The 22,844-nt window shown below is 34.9% G+C and overlaps 1 protein-coding gene across 1 annotated transcript; it reads left to right on the top strand.

Moving 5' to 3' along the window:
* The first annotated feature begins 700 nt into the window (after positions 1–700).
* On the top strand, positions 701–22,616 carry LOC122499034 (G1/S-specific cyclin-D2). Its single transcript, XM_043607080.1, has 5 exons — positions 701–1,322; positions 4,126–4,341; positions 14,120–14,285; positions 17,000–17,145; positions 19,175–22,616. Exons 1-5 carry the CDS (start codon positions 1,119–1,121, stop codon positions 19,385–19,387), a joined length of 945 nt encoding a protein of 314 aa, XP_043463015.1. The 5' UTR covers positions 701–1,118; the 3' UTR covers positions 19,388–22,616.
* The last annotated feature ends 228 nt before the right edge of the window (positions 22,617–22,844 follow it).

The following is a 22,844-nucleotide window of genomic DNA, read 5'->3' as shown; positions in this document are numbered from 1 at the left end:
GTTTTTATTAATTTAAATCGTTTTTCATAAACTTTTTCCACTTTTAATTATATGCAGTCATTTACGGTGGAAATCGCATGATTGTTAATTTATTTGACTCCCTTTTTTACCTTCATATCGCAAAATGAACAATAACTCAATTTTTCAAAGTAGATTATAAACTTAAGTGAATAGTTTTTATAAAACTCGAAAAACTGAAGAAATGACACTAGATAAAGATTTATTAAAAACCTCGAAAGTTTCAGATTGTTTACGGAAAATCCAAGAGCGAAATTATAAAAGCAATTTATTAAAGGACAACATGAGTTTTTAAAACTACCGCAAGGATTAGTTGTCACTCTGATTAAGAAATAGTTTGCGACAAAAATTTGCTCTATAAATAAAAAAGTCTTTGAAAAAGCTCAAGTACCAATGCCGGAGTAAAAAGCATGACAAAAAATGAGGTGAAAAAAAGTAGAGCCGAAAATCGTGGGAACGGTACGAAACAGTACGAAAGTAAAAGTCCTTTCTCGTGGGCCTCGTCTGCGTCTCGCTCTCGTCTCTATCTTACTGTTTTGCGGGGATTAATGCGATTGCCAGCATGCCAGCTCGCGGCGAGTCCGGCGCTCTTTTGACTGGGCCTGGAGGGGGCCGGCAGTGCCAATCACGTGACTCGAGGCGCCAAAAGTGGAGGGGGCAGAGACGGTCTGCGAGATCCACTGGCGCACACACCACGCATTCTGACCTGGTAAGCAGCCAGTGTCGGATCGACAGAAGCACTATCAGATCATCACGTGAGAGGAAGGAATTTCGGACGGGTCCGATTTTCTATCGTCGATCCACCCACCCCCTATTTATTACTCTCCCCGTATTTATTATCATTATTATTATTATTACTATTGGAAAGTGTTGATTTTTCTTTAAATGTGAAGTGTGTCCAAGTGTTTCATGTTGAAACTCGTCTCTTGATTTCGTTGAGATAAAGGAAAGAAAGAATCGAGCCACGTGTGATTTACATGTAGAAGGAACTCGTGCAAGTGTGCCTTTGAGTTTTTGTTATCCCAAGTTATTATTTTTATTATTACTCTTAGTCTGCTTTTAGCAGTTATATTTCCAATTTTTTATTTTAAATCCTCGACATGGAAATGGATCTACTTTGTTGCGAAAATTCCGAGACTGAGTGCAGGGCATACCCGGATCCGGCACTTCTCGAAGACGATCGAGTTTTGAAAAATCTTCTCAAGTCCGAGGAGAGATTTGCACCCCGGAGTTCTTATTTCCAATGCGTGCAGACAGACATCTCGCCGGTCATGCGCAAGATCGTCGCCGAGTGGATGTTGGAGGTGAGCAACCAAAAGTCGTTTCCGGTCCACGTGTACGTTGGCAAATTTTTAACTCTCTTTTTCTCTCTCAAATCAAAAAATATTTCACTATTTACCCTTGGATTTTGTTTTCTTTTTTTATGGAAATTCTAAGAATGTTAAATTCCGCAATTTCTCGAGAGATTTGGTGGAGTTTAAAATTTAAAGGGATTCTTTGTTTTGTTTCTCGCCAAGTGCTCAAGAGGCATAATCGATTTTCGCCCTTGGAAAACTCATTGTTGACGGAAAGTTCAATAACCGATCGACAATGCTTATTAGTCATTTGTTTCGATTCTAAGGTTACCCTGAAATTAGAGACTTAAAAATTGCTTTAAATGACAAAATGACAACATGGCCGGAAATTTACATAAAAAACTTTTTAACCACTAATTTTCTCTTATTCTAAAATACTGTTTTTTTAATGTAACATTTTACAAAGTGATTGTTACATTTGATGCTCATATGTTTCTAAAAACACACATTTCGTAGAACCGTAGAATAATATTTGACATTTTTTTTGTCAAGGCTCCTCATTTCTTTTTTGTTTTTGCTTTTTCTCCTTTTTGTTATCAAGCTAATTCTCAGAAGTTGGATTTTTTTTTCTCTAGATAGAGAAACTCTTATACAAAAATAATTAATACAACGAATCAGAAAGCAATGAATTATTCCATAAGGTACTTAAAATTTCAATTTAACATTAAATAATTTAAATTTTCAATTTTAAAATTATTCAACTATATAAAGTATAAAATAAATTTTTTCTACTCATTTTCTAAATAAATGACTATTGATTTAGTGAGTATGCAAAACACGAGAATTTCGAGATACGTAAGAGATTTCGCACATTTTTTCACATATTGTGTTAAAAATGTTTCCACTTTGGTACATAAAGACTTGATCGCAAATATTACCGGAATGAAAGACCCTGTGACGTCATTGTGTACACTTTTTTTTCGGCAAACTGCGAATAGCTCTTTTTGCGTTTTATTGTAATTCTCATAATGCTAGTAATGAATCGTGGCACTTCCGGACCGCGTGTACCATGTGAAGATCTTGACCATTTTGCGTCTTCCGTTTCTCTCTCTCTCTTCATCTCTTTCTTTCTTGATATGCCGAAACTTTTCTAAAATTAAAGCCGATTGATAATGTAAACTCAGAAAATTCTTCCGGCTTGCAAAGCAATAAATTACTCAACCGAACAAGAAAAATAAATTTCATTTCTGGAAACTTTGTTCTTTTTAATTTTACATGTAATTTTGTATTTATTACAATGTTTTTTTAATTTACGGAAAATTACATTTTTTTATTTATTATCTAATTTATACTTTGAAAATAATCTATTTAATGAAAATAAAATTTTTACGAACGGAGGTGAATGTTTAGAATAATTAGTAAGAGCGATAAGTGTATTTTGTCACTTATTATTTATATTTGTTATTTAAGAGTGAAAATTGATAATGTAACATTCCGACTGATTGAAAATAAACGGATTTGCTTCGTAAAAGTGACCTTGACGTGGACGTGACTGGATTGGATGAGCGGAATTTTATTGGCTTCAATATTCTCATTGAACAATATTCTAAACTCAAGAGTTTAGAATACCACCAAAAAAAAATCTACTTTATACTTGTTTCGCAATATATTTTAAAAATAAATTAAAAACTTTTCGTCGTATTTATAGAGTCATAAAAAGTTAAAGAGTATTTGTACGATGCTAAATTTTTTTTTTTTAATAAATTCGAGCTTTTATTTGTGAACGAAATCTTATCATTGAATCGTTATTTTTAAAACTATCGCTCTCTTGGAATATTTGGGGAACACTTGTGCAATGACAGTAAACAATATTCAGATTCCACAAGTTTCAGGGAATCATTAAAATTCCAGAAGAGTAGTGGCTATCTTCTCGAGGAACATTATTGGAATACATATATTTAAACTTTTATTCTAATTCGCAATGTTCAAACGTTTAAAACAAGAATTAATTCTTGTTTCTCAGAAGTAAATTTCGTTTTAATTTTAATTCGCTAAAGGAATTTTTTTAAAAAGTATTGTGCACATTTTAATTTTGTTTTACTCATTCTGATTTGTTTTCTCTTATTATTAACTTTTATTTTTTGTCCCGATTTTAGTATTAAATTAGGTAAATAATATTCCCTCGTTTATTATTTAAATGTTCTAGGGTGGAAACTATTATTGTCATTATAAATTTGCAAAAAGGAAATCCTAATTAATGGGGGAGATAATTTAAAATCTCTTGTAAAATAGATTGGCGAAGCATGAAAGAATTTTGTATTCAAGAAAGTTAAAATGGCACTGAAAATTATGACCGGGAGGATAATTAGGGCGTAAACCGAGAGTTGCTAATTATCACTGGCAGGCACCCGCGCCAGGTGTAATTATCCTCCGAAGGGTGCCACAAGACTGTCGAGTGGCGGGGAGGAGCAAAAGGGCCAGAATTACCGAGCGTGACCCCCGCAAACAATATTAAAGTACTTTAGCACTAGAGTCACAACACGAGTTTAGGGTTTTTCCATCACCTGTTGATTTTACTCCTGTTGCGTTTCATTTACAGCAAAAATTGCAACACATTTGAATTTTAACTGGCGAATTTACTTATCTTTACATCTCAACGATTTTTACCGACTTTTTTTATAGGAACCTGTGCGGAAATTCATCTATTTTCTATGATAATTTTTTAATTTCCGGATAAAAATATAATTGTTTTTAAGTTTGCGACCATTTGCCAGGGCGATTTAATAATTCTTTTGCTATTTCTGCTTTGCAGGTGTGTGAGGATCAAAAATGTCAAGAGGAGGTTTTTCCATTGTCGATGAATTACGTCGACAGGTTTCTTTCTATCTGTCCAATCAGAAAGTCACAGCTCCAGCTGCTGGGAACGGCTTGCCTTCTTTTGGCCTCGAAATTAAGGGAACCCAGGCCTCTATCGGCCGAGGTGCTCGTCTTTTACACCGACAATTCCATCAGTCTCGATGACCTCTGGGTAAGTGTGTTTCAATTTTCAATGTGTGCGTGTGTATTTCCATTTAAACCAATTTAATAAAACAAAAACCTCCTTTCGGAATTTTTAACACGTGCCGTCTTTGTTCCTACATTACAATTCTTTTAAACACTTTTTTACTTTTTTTTTTTTTTTTTTTTTTAATTTCTCATCAGACATAATATTCCTTGCCTTGACATTTTCGAAAAATTTTCCAAAGAAAAATTCACTTTCGATTTTCTACTTATTTCGAAACTTTTTTTTGCCTCTTTTCTAAAAATTGAAAATTAGTGCTAAAAGCTATTCTGTTTGGAATAAATTGTAAAGAAAATGAATTTAATTTCGAAGAATAGGAGAGCGAGTTGGAGGCAAAAGTCGATTTTTATTTTTGAAATGCTTTTAGATTGTAGAGATTGATTGTTGCTTGAGATTGACAGAATTTTGGGTCTAATCTGATTTTCCAATGACTCTTAACATTCTCACGGAGATATTTGTTGTGTGGCAAAAAGTTTCGGATTACCCTTCAACGATATCGGACAGCGTTTCATTAGGCAAGTACCGAGTTTCTAATCTCCGATGACGCAGTTCCAGACGAACTATTTCAGGATCAGGGCCACCGAGAGACCGCCTTCCTCTCGCAAGGGACCGTGGGTCGTATTGTACCAAATCCGGCTATTAAAGCTGCTCACCAATCGAGAAGAATTTATCGCAGAAGCTATACTTTTTTCACAGAATTTATTATTTTCTAGTTAACCCTTCCACGAACCACGAACCGTTTCCTAATATCTCGGGAAAAAAAGGAACGAAACATTGATAAAATTTGCATCGAGAAAACATTTCATTTCTTTTCTCGTATGAAAATTAAAAATTTCATAAATCCTTTGTGGACGATCGTAAATTTTCAAGTTTATCTGAAAATAACACGATTTTTTGCTTTCTAATTTTCTCACACAAGCGTCCACAAAAAAAGTCGTTTAGGTTCTTGACGAGAATCTCGCTTTTGAGGCAAACAAGCGATAGCCCGCAAAAGCCTTAGCAGATAACAGCTGATAGGAGCTCTTGATATTAATTAAAATCCCGGCCTTATTGAGTTTCGAGCTGCTTCAGGAAACTTAATCTTGTCAATACTCCAAAAAAAGAAGGAAAATTAATTTCACAAAGTTTAAACATTATTGATATTATACTCAATGAGACACGGTCTTCTCAATTATTTATGCAACTTTTTCAGAGTCGAAAACTTTTTTTTTATCGAAACTTAATTGAGCGAAATCGTGGGTGGGTTATCTGTAAAATTCCTCTCGTTAAAAAAGCTTGTACTAAATTCGTATCTGCGAACGCTAAATTCATTCATCAAGGCCGGGCGATGCTATGCAAATTTTATTCGAAAATATGAGAATCGCACGTGTAGAATAAAAATTGTTTCGCAACGTTCCAAGTTTACACTCGAAATTATTTATTATTGTCGAGTCATTAATTTCGACGCCAGTTGAAGATTCGCTTTAACACACTATTCATTGTTATTATTGGGAAAATTGGTTTTTCAAGCATCAAAAGTTTCACTGACATCTGTTGAGTGGAGATAAGAAAATGACCCTTTAGATTGAAATGATCGTTGCGGTTAATAAACTCACGTTAATTTTATAACTCGAGAGCGCGTGTAAAAAAGTGACATTGAGTAAACGGGCTTTGACTGTTATTCCGGAAACTCATTCTGATCGTGTGTAAACTGTTTGCGTAGAAATATTGAAAGTTCATGGTGTGAGCGGCAAATGGCGTTGTTATGATAGACGAAACTTTAACAATTGCGTAATTTGCCACAAGGGACTATTTTTTTTTGTATTGTTTCGATCTTTCGACTCACATGTAAGGAAAGTATTGAAGTTTTTTTGAATTTATTCGCAAGAGTGAATTTGGCATTTTGAGAATTGGGAAATAAAAGAGGTCAGTGTTTAATTGTCGAATTATCGACACGGAGAATCGGGATTGCGTCGACAGATAATAGATATTGTGAAGCACGCAACAGGCTGTAACTGCGTACTGCGTAGTAGGCTCCGAACCGGGTGGTACGTCGCGGATTCGCAGGAGCCGAAAGGGAAAGCAGGTGAGAGGCCAGGTGGTGTTCCCTGTTCAGGGTGCACCCGGCCCGTGCGCGTCCGCGACAGCTGCAATTGCAGCGAGCGAACCTTTACATCCCTTTTCGTGTCCTAACCTGTCTTCAAGACAAGAGGATACGGGCTGATAAAGAAACCGTATGTTACTCTCCATAAAAAGCATCTCACTCTTTCCTGAAGCTCGTCACTTCCATTGGCAATAGTCAAATCCCCTCCAACATCCGAGCGAGAAGCAGCGTTTTCGAGAGCAGGTGGAGAGCGCTCCTCTCGGCCTCGGAATTAAACTGCAGCTATCTTCAATCCCAAAGGGTCACGTGCTATCTCCTAATTAGAAGGACAGGTGGCGAATCGCTAAAGATCTCTCGATTCTGCAGCTGTGACTGGCAACCTGCTCGGGCGAAGTGGGTGAAAAAATGAAGAAATTGGCATCAGTTGTTTCAAGATATCGGGGCTGGCTTTACACCGCATCTGCAGGTGCAACAGGTGACGGCGACTCCCATTTCGCACTACGCAATGTTTCAGGCAATTTCAACCCGAAAATTCAAAACAGTTTCGCAACTTTTAAATAAGATGCAAAAAATCATCCAATTTCTTGAAAGACTATTTTGCTGCTTATATCTAAAATTGTGGCATTGGTTGAATTTACTAAACAAGGACAAAGAGAAATTCATTCATGGATCGACAATGAGCGTTCCGCTGGCAAATAATGCTCGATGCCCGAAAATCGGACGTGGGTCTAACGGTGATTTCACAAGGTGCAAAACACTTTCGCAAAGGCAGGGATTCTTTCAACACGATGATGAGAAATTCCGACAATATACTCTCGATTAGGTCCTGTGAGAACGGAATGCTCATTCTTGATTTCCTCCCAACAATAAACATCGTCCTTGAAGCAGGCTGACTAGAAATTTTTCGATGTAGCACGTGGAATTATTAAGAGCGCAGAGTTATCTTTAGAAATTCGTGAAAGATTATTCCGGGGAGGAGCTTTAAATTTTAAAACCACACTCGGATCGGAATCTCGCAAGTTTCTGCGGCAGAAACTCGTTTTCGAACTATAATAATAGTAAAAGTCCGCTTTTTTTAAAAAAGGTCCGTAAAGTCCGTAATTTCATTCAAAAAGGATGGAAAGTTCGTAAATTGTATACGATATAATTTGGAGAATTTTCAAGAAATTACAAATCATTGCAGAAATTCAATTAATTATTTTCAAAAGTAATAAAATTCTTCACAGACATTCAAGTATTTTCAAAAATTATCCTCAATTCAATGATTTTCAATATCTACTATTTTTATCAAATTTTCCAAAAGAATTCAATTATTTAAAAAAAAAAAATTAATAAAATTCTACACAAACTTTTAATTACATATTTTCAAAAAATTATAAAAATTTCACAGGAATTTCATTATTTACAAATTGTTTTATAAACTTCTTCGCAATCATTCAATTATTTTCATAAATAATAAAACTCATTGCAGAATTTCAATTATTTTTAATACAATTTTAATGAAATTCTTCGAAAAATGTAATTATTCTTAAAAATTTTATTAAAAGTCGTCAAAAGAATTTAGTTATTTAAAAATTTATTGATAAGATTCTTTATGAGAATTCAATTTTAAGAATAACATGCAACTATTCAATAAATAATTGTTATTTTTGCATTTAAATAATTGAATCTTAGTAAAATTTTTTCATAAACATTGATTTAAAAATGGATTTCAGTTAAAATTTTAGATTATAATTAAATTTTAAAAGGGTTAGAGCGTAAAATTTTATAAATAATTAGATTTTGAAAAGGTTTCAGATAAAATTCAGTAAAATGTTCTTTTATTTGACTTGGACTAGTTATATTTCTGTCAGTAATTGGTCCGTAATTTTTGATTTTTGGTCCGCAAAGTCCGTATTTTTAAATACTTGAACTGGTTCGAGCCCTGTAATGTTAATGCAGTCGCGAGGCAAAATTATCAATGTCGCCTATGACCGTCCTAATTCTAGAGACTACTAGAACTAATTTCCGAAATTAGCACTGATTGCTGTGGTTTGGAAACCCTTAGAAAATTCCAGAGCCGATTTGGCCAGGGTCACTGGAAGCAAAAACGAACCGTGCCAAGAATTTGGCATCCTCTCTCTTTCTCTCTCTCTCTCTCTTCGAAAGGGGAACGAGACTCTTTTTTTTCGTATGACCAATTGTGGTCGAAAGTATTGCCCACACACGTACTCCGAAAGTTTGTACGCTAAGTAAGCCATGCGATTTTTGCGAGGCATTAGAAATAGTTTGACCGTGAGTGTAGAAAAAAGAAAAAAAAAGTGGAGGGGTGGGGCCGCTGACCGAGTCGAGGACACAAACCAACACAAAGTGCTTTCTAACTTCTAGACTATCGCTTCACTAGAAATAAAACCCGTATCCGGATGTGACGTATCGATTATAACCAATCGCAAAAGCACCTTCTCGTGGGAAAGAAAACCTGGTGGGGAAACAAACCTATTTTTGACCCCTTTACCTGCTTCGAATTCATGACTAATTTATTTTTGCTCAACGCATTGCTTTATCTAATTTTATATTAACATTTAATTATAGAGCAATTATCATTTTTAATTTGCATGCCTTCTTGTGCCTCGATTCCATTTCAGGTTAGGGACTCATGAATATTCTCCAAATTTCAATTGGTGGAATATTCATTTTGTCGAAATTCACGTAACCAAAAGACAGTTTAGCGGACTGAAGGCAAAGTTTGTAATATTCAAAGCTACTTTGTTGCACAAAATAATGTAGAGTTGTCCATTTAAATGCAGCTTGGAAATTCAAAAGGAATGTTTAATTATTGCATTTGGCTACTTTTTCCACAACTCTATGCTTAGTAAATTTATATTTAGTTTTGAAATTTGTGTATAGGTACCAGATTAGTGTCTCCCACACGCTTTGTCGCGCTTTGTCTAAAACATCAATTTTCTTTCTTGCTATATTTATATTTATTCTTGTTTTAAATAATTCGGTCGGTCCCTTTGAGTATTACAATTTTTTTTTTTTTTTGCATTTGACTGTAAGTCACTAAAATGACTTTCGGTTAACGAAAATAAAAATAACAGCTCGTATTAAGTAATAAATTTGTTAAAAAATCCGACTGTTGATTCAGTGGAAATTGTCAAAAAGTTTTTGGGGTGGAATATTTGCACTTTCTCCTCAGCCAAAGCAAAGCCATTATTCTCCTGTTCCGGTGTATTTCTCTCTCTCTCCTTCTTTTTCTCTTCCCACTCTCTTTTTTCGTCTCAAGTTTAAGAAGCAACGAGCGAGCGAGCCAGCCAGCCCGGTGAGCGAGTGGGGGTAAAGAATGCCTGAAACCGGAGCAGATGTCCCCCAAATGTTCCTGGAACAAGGGTGCACATTCAAAGGGCCCCTTTTTCTATTAGCGATCCGCGACAAAAACGAAGGGTGGGGTCGAAAAGCTCTGTCCCATTCACGAAACTATCACTGGGGTTGCAGCAGCAGCAGCAGGACCGATTTGCTGAGAATCCGCGAAAAGATCCCCTCCCTTTTTGACTTTTTTCGTTTTGTAAACATGGTCCCGAATTGTCATTTTCGTCATCAATTCAGTGATGACAAATTGTTGTGTCATATTTTTACTATTAATCAAAATTGTGGGATGGTAAACAATTTGACTTTTTTGAAAGCAACAGTTGGGTTCATTTTCAAGTTTCAACTAATTTTATGTTACAACATTGAGTGTTACGTAAATGAAATTTGAGACGAAGAAACAATTGGTTGAATGTGGGGGTAAAGTGGTGGGACCAATCGCTCGCGCCTGCGCACACACTAAAAATTGCTATACACGCTCGCCAGGAATTCGCGGAGCGGTGATTCTGCTTTTTGTTTGCCAGTTATGCGCCGCGACCAAAGTTGTATTTTATTTTTGGCCCGAATGGTAAACACCTTGCTCAGAGGAGGCGCCGCCCTTTGCGTCCACTTTTCTCCTCTCTGCCCGTCTCTCTCGCTCATTTGCTTTGCTATTGCCTTTACTCTCCCTCCCAAAAGCATCTATCGAATCGTCTCTGTGCGGCCCAGATAAATCGGGGACTCACTTCCAGGAATTGCCAGGTAGACTTTGGCTTGCTTTGGCTTCAGCTCGAATAGCTCAGGCGCTATTGTCCCCTCAGACTCCGAACTCCTAATAGGCCCTCAAAATGAGTATTAAAAAACTCCACTTCCACTGAAATGTTTATCAGTTTATGTTGATAAGAATTCTTCTCTCCTGATAAAGGTCCGAAAAAGAATCGAAACAAAATGTTCTCTTTGTAAGAATAATAATAATAATACAATATCGTAATTTATAATTTAAAAATTTAATTACTTTTATTTAATACATTTTTTGAAATGTATAATTTTCGACCTAACGCACCCTAGATAATTAACTCGAGTAATGGAGAAATAATGGTCTTTATCAGTCTTTTGTCTTGAGATTATAAGGGTCGAAAGAAAAGTCTTCCGGCCTCGACGACCACCTGTTTTAACTTGGCAAGTAAACTACGCGCTTCTCAGGAGGGCAGCTTCAATGTCTATTCTGTTAATCTGATGGTCTCAAATGGACAGCTGGTGCCAAACAGTTGTTGATTTTACTTAAAAAAATTCGATAGGAAGTGATTCTACCAAAATAAATATTTAACGTTACTAATCGTATCATTTATTAACAAGTAAATTTATGTCCGTACTTGGATCCCCTAAAGAAAGGGATGGACAGAAAATTATAAGTTATGATTATGACAGTTTTACAGTATTATAAACAAAACCCATAATTTTTTGGCGCCTCACACACATTACATTTAAATAATTGTCTAAAATCGTTATTTCCAAGTGATTGGTTTTTACATTTGAATAGATCTCGGGAAGAGTCTTTATTTTATTCACAAACAGAATTGCATAAAGAATCTTTGCATTTCTGTGAGTTTGGCGAACAGCCGGCAGACACATTCCCTTCCATCAGCAATAATTTGGTTACAGAACATAAAGAACAGCAGCTGTGCCCGTTTCAGTTACAGAATTATCTTTATTATTCTATTTAATATACCTTCAACTCTAAAATACTCCTTTTTATACTAATTCTTTTCCAGTAGTTTTTGATAATTTACTTTGAATCTAATTGACGCTTAACAATGTAAAAATGCAGATTCAAATTCACATCACTGAGGATAATTTGTACAGAAATTGATTTTTTTGGAACAAGGACAAGACAATTAGTGTCCTTTCAGGTACGTCTTTATAACGTGAATTTACAATTAGAAGCAGGTAGTACGCAGGTACGATGACAATCGTTTGCGTGCAAACGAAAACAGACAAATGTCTCTCTTTCTTTTATTTTCTCCTTCGACACCACCTGCTCGCTCAAGTCCCACGACACGACCCGTCTTCTTCCTTTCCCATTACCTCAAAGTGACGTAAAAGACGTAAAATTATTTATTCAAAAAACAAGGATATTTATTTTGAAAATAAACTCAATTTCAATGCAGTGAAAAGTACAATGAAGTACTTTTCAATGAAGGGCAAGAAATAGCTAGTTGAATAAATTTTTTTCGCAAGTGAAAATGATTCATAGCATTCAGTGCATGCTCGATTTCTTTATACGAAGACAGGATATCCGAGTGGCGATAGACGCGAAGCCGGAAATAGAGGAAGTTTTTTCTCTCCCCTTTGTGAATCGCGTACTATAGCTATACACTACACACTACATAGTACATAGTACGAGCATGCGCAAGCGTAAGACCTCTTCTCCCCTTTCCACTGCCTTTCCATCGAGTACTTGAAGAAGAAGTGACTTTCCGTTTCTCTGGCGAGTACTGCGAGCAGTTTCTGCCTCTCCCTCTTCTTTCCTTCGTCAATGAAACAAAGACTTCACCGACTTCGTTACGGTCCGAGTGTCGGACGATTCCGAGTGTAGGCCACGGTACGTTGCGTACGCACGCGTACATAACGCCGATCTTACAATCTAGTACATTCACGGTCTGTGAGTCTGTACCTTGAACCCCCCTCTCTCTCCCCATTCTTCTTTTTCTTCTCTCACCCTTGTCCTTGTTTGTGAACATTCTATGTATCCCTTCTGATTGTCTCGACGAGACTCTCTCCACATTATGATCGCACTTTTTTCCATATCCCATTCACGTCTTGGTAATGTTGAGTAAAAAAACTCTTTCCTACAATTTACAGCATTTTTTAATTCACTGTTTTCCTCTTATCATTGGATCGGGGGAAAAGTACGTTGCTTCTAATCTGACGGACCGAGTTCGATTCTCCTCGTTTTAATTTTTTTTGAAAGAAATGTGTAAATTATTAAAAATTAGAAAATAATCAACTATAAACGTTTCGGCTTTTCTAACTCTGTATAGAAAACTGAAAAATTGATAATTCGGCCTTGGAGCTATTTTTAAATACATAATATATTGAGTGTATTTCGTTATTCCAGCAGGGCCGCCTTGTAAATTACCAGTGGCCCCATAGGAGAAATTTAAAACAATTTGTTGCTAAAGATGAAAATAAAAATTTGTCCATATTTAAATTGTGTGTTTATCATTTGGCGTGATATCAGTTGGCTTTTGGCCTCCACGGGTTCTAAGTGGAGCAGATTTTCCCACGAGAGCGTTATCGTGCACGAGCCTTTAGCGCCGCGACTCAAGGAAATTACGTCACCCGCTGGAATTAACTTGGGAGTGAAAACGATTCGTTTTTAGACAAACCTGTTTTACGACTGCTTTCGCACAATAAATACAGCACGATGCTCAACGAGACGACGATCCCTCTCTTTTTGCTTATCGGCCCCCCGCTCGCCCCGCTCTCACCCCGCTCAACCCTCCGTCAGTTGCTTGAGCTCTACTCAATATATATATAGGTATATAAGCGACTGTGTCGGCTCTTTAACGAGCGTGGCTTTAAAAGTTTAAAAGGAACGCTCAACTGGAGACAAAGTAGCAAACCAAGTACGTGTATATGCGATATACGAAAGATTGTGTGCTCTCCCCCTTCTAAGTTAACTTGGACCAGACATGTGCAGTGGATTCCTGTCCCCTTTTGGTAATTTGCATTCACGCTATGAGAAAAAATATACGACTCGCTCGTTGAGAAGTTTTGGATTCAACTCGACTGACGGGCCTCGAAATGCGTATCAAGCGAATTAATTAACGGTCTTTACGATCTATCCTCGTAATAAATCGCACGATTTAGTATCGGGCGTCTACTGTAATTTTAGGGTAATTGACATTGATTCTTTGTCAGGAGGAAATTGAGTCACAAATTACGTGATTCTTCGACAGGGGTACTTTTTCATTCTTTGCACTTGAACAATTAATTTCAATTTCTAATTTTCTGACAACTTTACTGAAAGTTGAAACTGAATCAACTTTTCGACCTTACTATTTTGAATTAAATATTTCATAACAAAGGAATGTCAAGGTAAAAATAACAATTAGACAGTTGGTACGAATATATTTGACCTACTTTTTTCCAAAATATGTAAAAACGGGATTTAGATTTTTATTCTCCCCTCCACTAACCTGGATTAAACAGATGTTCAAATGCGACAAATAATAGTTGGAAAAAGGAAGAAAAACAAAGGGATGAGGAGAATAGAATCGAAAAAATTAAAAGGTAAACAGTATTATAAAATGGACCAATTTTCGATTGTTACAGAGGTGGGAGCAGCTGGTGGTTTCAAAACTGAAGTGGGAATTATCGGCAGTGACACCGGGTGACTTTCTTCTTCACATTCTTAGGCGCTTGCCGGTCGATCATCAAGTATGGGACACCACGATGATCTTGAGGCATGCCCAGACATTCATTGCACTTAGCGTTAGGGGTAAGAAATCATTTATCTTATTTGTCACTCTAAAAATACTTTTGCACATGTTTTTTTTCAACAAATAGAAGAATGGAGTGTAGAAATTTAAATTTTACGCAACGGACGACATAATCTAAATTTTCGAGAATGGCTTCTTGGAAATGGTTAATTTATTCCGTTTAGAATGTGTTACATGGAATACTTGTGTACACTGTTTGAAGTAACTATAGTCAAGTCGGAAAAAATTTCAACTCTATACTTTTCTCCGAGCAGTAAATCTTGGAAAAAAGATTTTCGATACACAGAACAAAGCAAGATATCGGATCACACAATTCGAATCCCGTTACTCTTTTCTCGCGCAAGTCTATTTTTAAAATATTCCTGTCCGAAAGTCGAAATGGCAAGTTTGCAGATTTGCTTCGTCCTCTGAATCTTGATTTTCTAAATTCGCAGAAAGTTACGCAAGTGAAACTTGCTTCTTATAAATATATTAAAGCATCGTCAGCATCGTCAGCATCGTCGACTATATTGTTGTGAATCGCAGATCCAAACAGGAGGGTGAATTAGAGATATAATAATATTTGTCTGCAGTCGACTTCTAACAACCTTAGCTTTCGATTAATACCTCTTGCGAGCCGGGCAGCAGCGAATTAGAAATCTTTTCGGCGAAATAACTAGCTGGAGAGGCAGAGGCCGCACTCGGGACCCACAAACAGGAACCCCTCGGGGCCTCGGAAGATCGCAGTTTTAAATGCCTCAACGTCTGTGGCGGACTGCCCGCTCTTGTTATTACAGAGTCGCGGTGGCAGAAACTGGCGAGGACCGGGTCGGGCCCAGTGGGTTGGCAGACCTGCTCCGAAATGATTGTTTCTCACGAAGCAAACTAGCCACCCGACAGCGACAAGCAAACCAAATCCCGCTCTGGGTCACGGATAACGATCAAAGTACGAAACCGAGGCGCCTCAAGAATTTGCCTACAAACGACCTCCTAATTGAGTTTTTACTCGCGGCCATCTTGTGCAACTTTTACTCAATCAAATTGTACTTGCACAAGAACGTCATTTTCCCCTCCCTTTCATCGTCAAAGTTGAAAAACGTATTTTCTTATTCTTTCTCAAGCAAGGTTGCCACGCAACCCTGTCAAGTTTTGCGATGGTGGATTTTCGTCTACGCAAATTAACGGTGACCAAGCGTGCCTTGAAATAAAAATATGCGCATCCGTAATTGAGTCTCACTCCCGTATCCGATAAAGAGTATAGTGTTCGACCGACTGACGCCTCATCAAATTATTTCTGATTTCTCCTTCCGGTTCGCCTCGAAATTATGCAGCAATTGGCCACGTACGAATAGTAAAAAATAGACACAGTAATCGACCTCAAAATAAATAATTTACCTCTCATTTCGAGCACATTAAAAGAAATTTTATAAATTAATTAAATGATGCACTCGAGTATCAGAAGCAGCGAAAGACTATCGAAATTGCTTCCGCTCGTATCTAAACTCGTGTGAGAAGAGAATCTGTTTTAGAGATAGAGGGTGATTTAAAGAGCCCACATCTTATCGTTTCGGTGACACTTATATATGCCACATTCCTCACGTATCTTTTAACTCGTTGCTTCTGAGTGCAAAAAATCTATCTCACGGATCAAGTCAATATTGCACTTTAAAAGTAAACTCGACAATTTAATTTTTTCGGCAATTCGGCGATATTATCGCCGAATGAAAATTTATCATTAATTCCTGTAATTGTAAAAATATCGGTATTTATTAATTTCAAGATAAGCCGAAGAGAAGAATTATTGATATTTGGTAAATGTAAAATTAGTAAATTTATAAATTTATTATTTAGTAAATTCACCAAGTGACAATTATTAATTTTTAATTATGAAAGGAATGCGAGTTGGCGACAAATTCAAGTCATATTTCAACGAGAGACGAGATATATATCACTTCTAGGGAAATATGGTGCTCTGGGCTCACATATCGCATATTTGCACGTTACTCACAAGCATTAAGTGTTCCCCACAGACCGTTGTGGAAAAAGGCGGCGGCTCTGAAATAAGCCACAGGTAGCTATATATCAGTATATTGATGCCTATAAGTAACCGAACTCAAAACCACAAACCTAAAGTCGCTAACGTAAAATTCTTCAACTGTCATTAAATTCACATTTATTTTTCCACCACGCAAAAAGAGATTCACTACTGTTTGAAACTGCTTTAACTCAACAATAAAACTCATATTCAACTTTAAAATATAATTTCAACAATCTGCGAGAAGAAAAAACTTTGTTTGAAACTGCTGTAAAATCAACTACATTGTCGTCGTTTGCTTTAATATGGACCAAAAATCGCTAGAGAAAAAAATTTTACCTTCTTTATTGCCTTTTAAGGTGTTGGCCAAAATTGAAGATTTTTCAGAGACCTTGTAAAATTGGGGTTCTCGCAGGTTTTCAAAAAGAAACCTATATAGTTTTTCTCCAGGTAGAAAAATTCCCGTGAAAAAGTGAAATTGAACTTCAAGTTTTGCTTTTGTGAGGCTTTTGACAAAAAAAGGATTTACCTTTCACTTTGAGTGTGACTCATTTTTACCTTTAGAGATTTACTGCTCAGTGTTAAAAATTTTCAAGGGCCTTACCACCATTTGCGAATGGTTCTCAAATTTAGAAAATTGAAATATAGTGAGAAATTTAAAAAGAGACTAAAACATTTAATTTGTTCCCTTTTTTGCAGAATTCAAATTTTTGATGTACACTCCGAGTATAATTGCCGCTGCCAGTATCGCTGCCGCTCTTCACGGTCTCGATTGGACGCGAAAAAGTGGTTTTGGACTCTCCTACCTCCTGGATGAACTTACCCGCATAACCGCTATCGAACGAGTGAGTATTTTATCTGTTAATAAACGTCCACATGAAGAAAAAATGGCAGACGTGACGAATTCCAAAATTTAAAATATTTACATTCATCACACAATAAGTATCACATGCCTTTATTAATTCAGATGTGGGTATTATCACAACACCCCAATTTTTTGTACGCAAACGTTTAACAAAAATTTACTGAAATGGGTATTTTTATTTATCTTAAAAGTCTGTAATTTGAAAGTGGAGAAAACTGAATAGGCGGCGTAAATGTGTAAATGTGTAAATGATGGCGTGTGAGATTAAAATTGCATTTTAAAAATTAGGATTGTGTGGTGTGAGTAAAAAAGGTGGTGCGAAAAGGAGCCATTCATGAGTCTTGGCGACGAAGAACAAAAAACATCGCGGGAAGAGAATGATCGAGAAAGAAGCGTGGAGAATATGAAGGAAGAGGGCAACAGGTGTCGGGCACATGTTTTCGCAAAAACCACCAGCTCGCAAATCTCTCTTTCTCTCTTTCTCTCTCTGTCTTTCTTTCTCCCTTTTAGTTCTGTCGAAGATTCAACAGGCGTCTCTAGAATCTACGATAGGTCTTCTTGATGCCCTGACGGTATAAATAAACCCAAACGAATGGACTTGGCATGGGGTCCATGCCCCATAAATGCAATATTTTCTTCAGACTTTGCCCGAGACTCAAGAGCAGGAAGTCCTTCCTCTCTTTTAGACGTTTGCTGCAAAAAAAAAGTATTTTAAAAAAATAATAATAAGACTTCCTAGAATAATCAAGGCTGGGAAATATTTAGGAACGATGACAACTTGCAATAATATTTGCTCTCTCTGGAATTTCTCAAATCTGCCATTTTTTACACATTTTTAATTAAAAGAGATGGAAATTTCTCTCTCTATCCCAAGTTTTAGACTGCATTTTAGCTTCTCTGTCGAAAAAAAAAGAAAAAGGGTTCAGAACTTTATCAGGGTTGCTACAAAAATTTAATTTTGTTTTTCCCTGATTTCTAGACAAAATTTTGTCTTTTTAACAAAGTATGAAAAATTCAAATTTTCAAAGATTTTAATTTAAAACTTTTATAAAATTCAATTATTTCCAAAAATTGCAATTATTAGTAACTTCTCCAAAATTCAATTATTATCTCTAACTGAAAATCATTTATAAATCTTATGCATAATTCTATCAACAAATTTTTAAATAAATGAATTCTTTCGACGCATTTTAATAAAATTTTTAAGAATAATTAAATTTTTCGAGGAATTTGATTGAAATTTTATTGAAAATAATTGAAATTCTGCAATGAGTTTTATTTTTTTTAAATAGATAATTAAATTATTGCGAAGAATTTTATTAAAAAAAGTTTCAAACAATTTTTTTTTTTTGCTATTCATTTATAAAGATAAGTAATTGAAATGTTGACAATTTTTTTTGGATTCTTTGAAAATAAGTGATGAATATTGTTATTTATGAAAATAATTGAATTTTACAATTAATTTTGCTATTTATAAAGATAATTTAAATGTTGACGAAAATTTTTTAAACATTTTTGAAAATAATTTAATTTCTGGAAAGAAGTTTAATATTTATTAAGATAGTTGAATTCTTTCAAATAATTGCGTTAAAATTTTTAAAATTGAAACTAATTTCAACAGAATTGAAATTAAAGTTTTTCAAAAAAGATACAGAAATTCAGAATTTTCTTATAAATTCTAAAAATCTAATTTTTTCTCAGTAATTTTAATAAAAATCCCTGACTTTCGCCTGACCTGTGGCAACCCTGTTTATGATAATTATAAACAATTTTTTATCATCAAATACTAATTATTAATAGATTTAGTTCGAAAAGTTGTGACCTTGAATTATTGTTTGTTTTGTTAGCGGAACTCTGCTTAAATTAATCGCATAGTTTCTTTTTCATAAAGAAAGCAATAATTCTTTCTCCACTCATTGACTTTTTTTCCCTTAAAATTCGATTTCCCGGAAGAAATAATAACTCGAGACAAAGTAAAAGCGAACTAATGTCATGCTTTTTTATAACAGGATTATCTCCAAGGATGTCTGGGTCAGATCGAGGAAATGGTCACAGAAGCGAGGGGCGGCAACGCTCACCAGGTGTCTGCAGCAGCATCACAATCCTCAGGCTCCATGGCGTCACAACAAAGGCCTTTGGGGGACCAGACCTCTAGTCAGGACAAGATTTTGGAGCACGAGAAAGCTGGCACGCCAACAGACGTTCGAGATGTTCACTTCTAAGACTCGAAACAAAAATCTTGTCCTGGCAGGGACTTTTCTTCAAATTTATTCCCATCGGGGGAGATTGTGAAAAAATTGCGAAAGAGATTGAAGCCGAGGGTGGTGTGAATCACAATCGAAAATTTAGTGCACACAAAAGCAACGCCTTCTGGATCGTGATTGGTTCGTGGTGGTTTCAAACTTTTCTCAAAGAAAAGTTTCTCAATTTCGAAGATTCCCAACAAATCGACGGCCGTAAGATTTTTTTTAAATTGTCGTCGGAATGAAACTAAAACCAAAAAAAAAAGAAAAAAAACATTTTGCGAGGCAATTTTCTTTGTTGAAATGAAAAATCGATCATGTGGGAGGCGTTCTGGGGGAAGGCAATGCAATACGCTTTACACATTAATTAATTAAGTATACTTAATTTTTAGCCGACGATTATTATTATCTGTATCACGGTCAAACTAACGAGAAAGCGAAAAAGAAAAAAAAATCATTAATAATCGAGAAAGCGAAAAAGAAAAAAAAATTCATTAATAGTCGACATATCGAGTCATTTAGCGCGTGTATATATAAAAAATATTAGGTAGGCAGGAAGCAACGAATTGATAAGTTTATCAGCATTGTATTTGATACTATTGTTTATCTGCGTAAACCTTTTCTTTTTGTCCGCTGATATTGAATTTTAATCCCGGAAATTTAAAAGCTGAAACTGCAAATTCAAAAATTGAATTTTCATCTCTCAGGATTTTTTCAATATTTTTAAGTGTAGCTGTAAATCCGATAATTTGGCTTTCTAATTTCGAAATTTGAATAAGCCGAAGCGCAACAACGAATGTATTAATGTGTGAGTGAAGAGATCCATTACCAAATCAAAGATATTTCCAGTCTATTCAGTTTTATTTCAAAAGTATTCCGCCTTTTATTTTCTCTTCTCGAAACATGTTCATTTTTGCTTTTATACTTGTAAAACGAGTTGAACGAAGCTTGTGGAAAATTTCCTCAATAAATTCTACTTTCCATATTACATTCAATTAATAAGACTCTTTACTGTAAAATAGCAATCGTATATAATATATAAATAAATATATATATATAGAAAAACAAAGGAGAAAAAGAAAAAAAAATTGTTTGCAAACGAAACGCAGAAAATTTTTGTAAATACACGTCAAATTGTAAGAATGTAACTGTAAGAATTAATATATAAGTAAATCTACACTTGTAAAAAAAGGAATGCGATTGAGATAGCATATTGCGTGAGTGAGAACAATTTTTGAGCGTTGTTTTTTTTTAAGTATGTAAAAAGAAACCCTCACGGGAACCGGAGTGCGAGAAACAAAAAATATTTCTTAGTACTTAATTGAGAAAATGACCAACATTTTTTCCTAATTTTAAGCATCGAATGGCGTAGATTTTTAAGCAAAAGAGCAATTTTTTTTCGTTCTTTGTGCTCTTCTCCGATGCGCAAGCAGCAATTCATAGTCAAGTCTTAGCAGCGCAGGAACCACAATAGACTGGTTAGCAATTAAATTTACACGCTCGAGTTGTTTTTCAATTTGTATGTTTACAAAAAATTATTTTTATTTTTAAAAAAATATTTTCTTATGCAAAATTATTTTCTCATTAAAAAAAAGTTCCAAAAAAGAAAAAATTACATTTAAAAAAAATGAAAAAAAAACTTACAATAAACTGATGACTCAAAAAAGAATAGACATCAATAAATTGTAAAATGTAATGTAACCTTAGAAACAAAAATACCTAGTTTCATAGTAAAAACCAAGTTTCGATGAAAAGTATTTTTTTAAAATTATGATTTCTCCTTAAAAAACGAATTTTCATTTTCAAAAAATGAAAATAGTAATTTATTTTTTATTTGTCAAATATGTAAACAGTTGAAAACTGTTCATTATTGACCTTATTTATAAAACCAATAAATTACATCGAAAAATACTATAAAAGATTTTTCATCTGAATAAAAAAGACAGCAACTCGAGTTTCAGTAAGGCGTTGCGCTCGCGAACACAACAATTCTGTGCAATGATTTTTGTTTTTTAATTCACCAAAGTGTTAGAGATTTTCGACTTTTTTTGTCAAATATTCCGAAAGATGATGATTGGCTTTTTTCGGCTATTACGTAGCGAGCACGACGCCACGATAAAAACTAGTTAGTTCATAATTTTACTGTCAACCAAATTGTAGTACAATGAATAGGAATGAAATAATATAAAATATCTCGAGCACCGAGATCGCCGTTAAATATGTATGCTCTTTTGAATGGATGAAAAAAGAAAAAAAAAATGATAAAAAAAAGATGCAGCGCGTCACATCGCAGTTCATTGTTCTAAAAAATAAAAATTCGAGGTGTATGATTGTACTAAACTCGATTTATTTTCGGCAATAATTCCAATAATCGAATCGTGTCGCAGTTTGAAAATCGGGACTTTGGGTGGTTTTCGATCATCTGATTCACGTCTATTGAAATTGAAACGACGTTGATTAAGTATTGATGAAAATTGAAACGCGATTTTTCAAGATCTAGTCATTTAATTTCTCACTCATTCTTCTAATGTATTTCCCCTTCTCGCCCGTTGAAAAAATTCTATCCCACGCGTCAAGTGCCGACATTTAATAACAGCGACACGATTCTCGAAACTGCGATTACCACTTTTGCTCGTCTGCAAAACACTTGTAATTTGTTATTTTGTATTCTCATTGCATGGAAGTCAGTGTTTTGGAGAAGAGCTCGAGTTCTTAAAATTAACTAGATAAATCCAAAAAGGTCAAAGTTCAGTTCCAATTTTAGTTTTTTTTTTTAAATTTTAAAGTTAAGAGTACGCGCAGATCGAATATTTGTGTAAAGTGAGTTCTTTTAGTTTACAACGCAAGAAGTAAAATTCAACCGCTTACCTCAGATCAAAGGCGTCTTATAAACTGTTTGATAAAGTTTATAAAGAGAGCATTTGAAGTAATTCGAGCCCGAGACCAAGTAATTACGTTGCATGGTCTCGGGATTATGAAGTAATGATTTAAACTAAGTGGAGAAATCAGAACGAAAACGTTTCTTTACGTTTTTGTTGTTGTAGCTACTTTTAACTAGCCCACAGAAATCGTTTTAAATTTAACACATTCTAGCGTATCTTTTAAAGTTAATTCGCCACTATGTAAATGCCTGACATGTTGTACATATCTTGTGCGTCATAAAGGCGCACAGTCGATTCAAAATAAAGTATTCATATTTTATACAAAATCGATTCTTTTTTATCTATTTACCAACCTTTACAATATTTTATTTTATTGTCTTTAACAAGGACCGTTAAAAATTATTTTTAAAATATTAATAAAGAAAGTTTTAAAATCAAATTTATGTTATTGTTTTGTATTTCTAACAAGTTATTTATAATTATTAATAATTAACTAATTTTTGAATAATTTCATAATCAAAATTTTATAATTAATTATTATTGTTTATATTTTC

Source organism: Leptopilina heterotoma, unplaced genomic scaffold (genome assembly GCF_015476425.1).
Source record: "Leptopilina heterotoma isolate Lh14 unplaced genomic scaffold, ASM1547642v1 Lhet_163, whole genome shotgun sequence".
Classification (NCBI taxonomy): Eukaryota; Metazoa; Arthropoda; class Insecta; order Hymenoptera; family Figitidae; genus Leptopilina; species Leptopilina heterotoma.
This window is presented reverse-complemented; position numbering and strand designations above follow the sequence as displayed.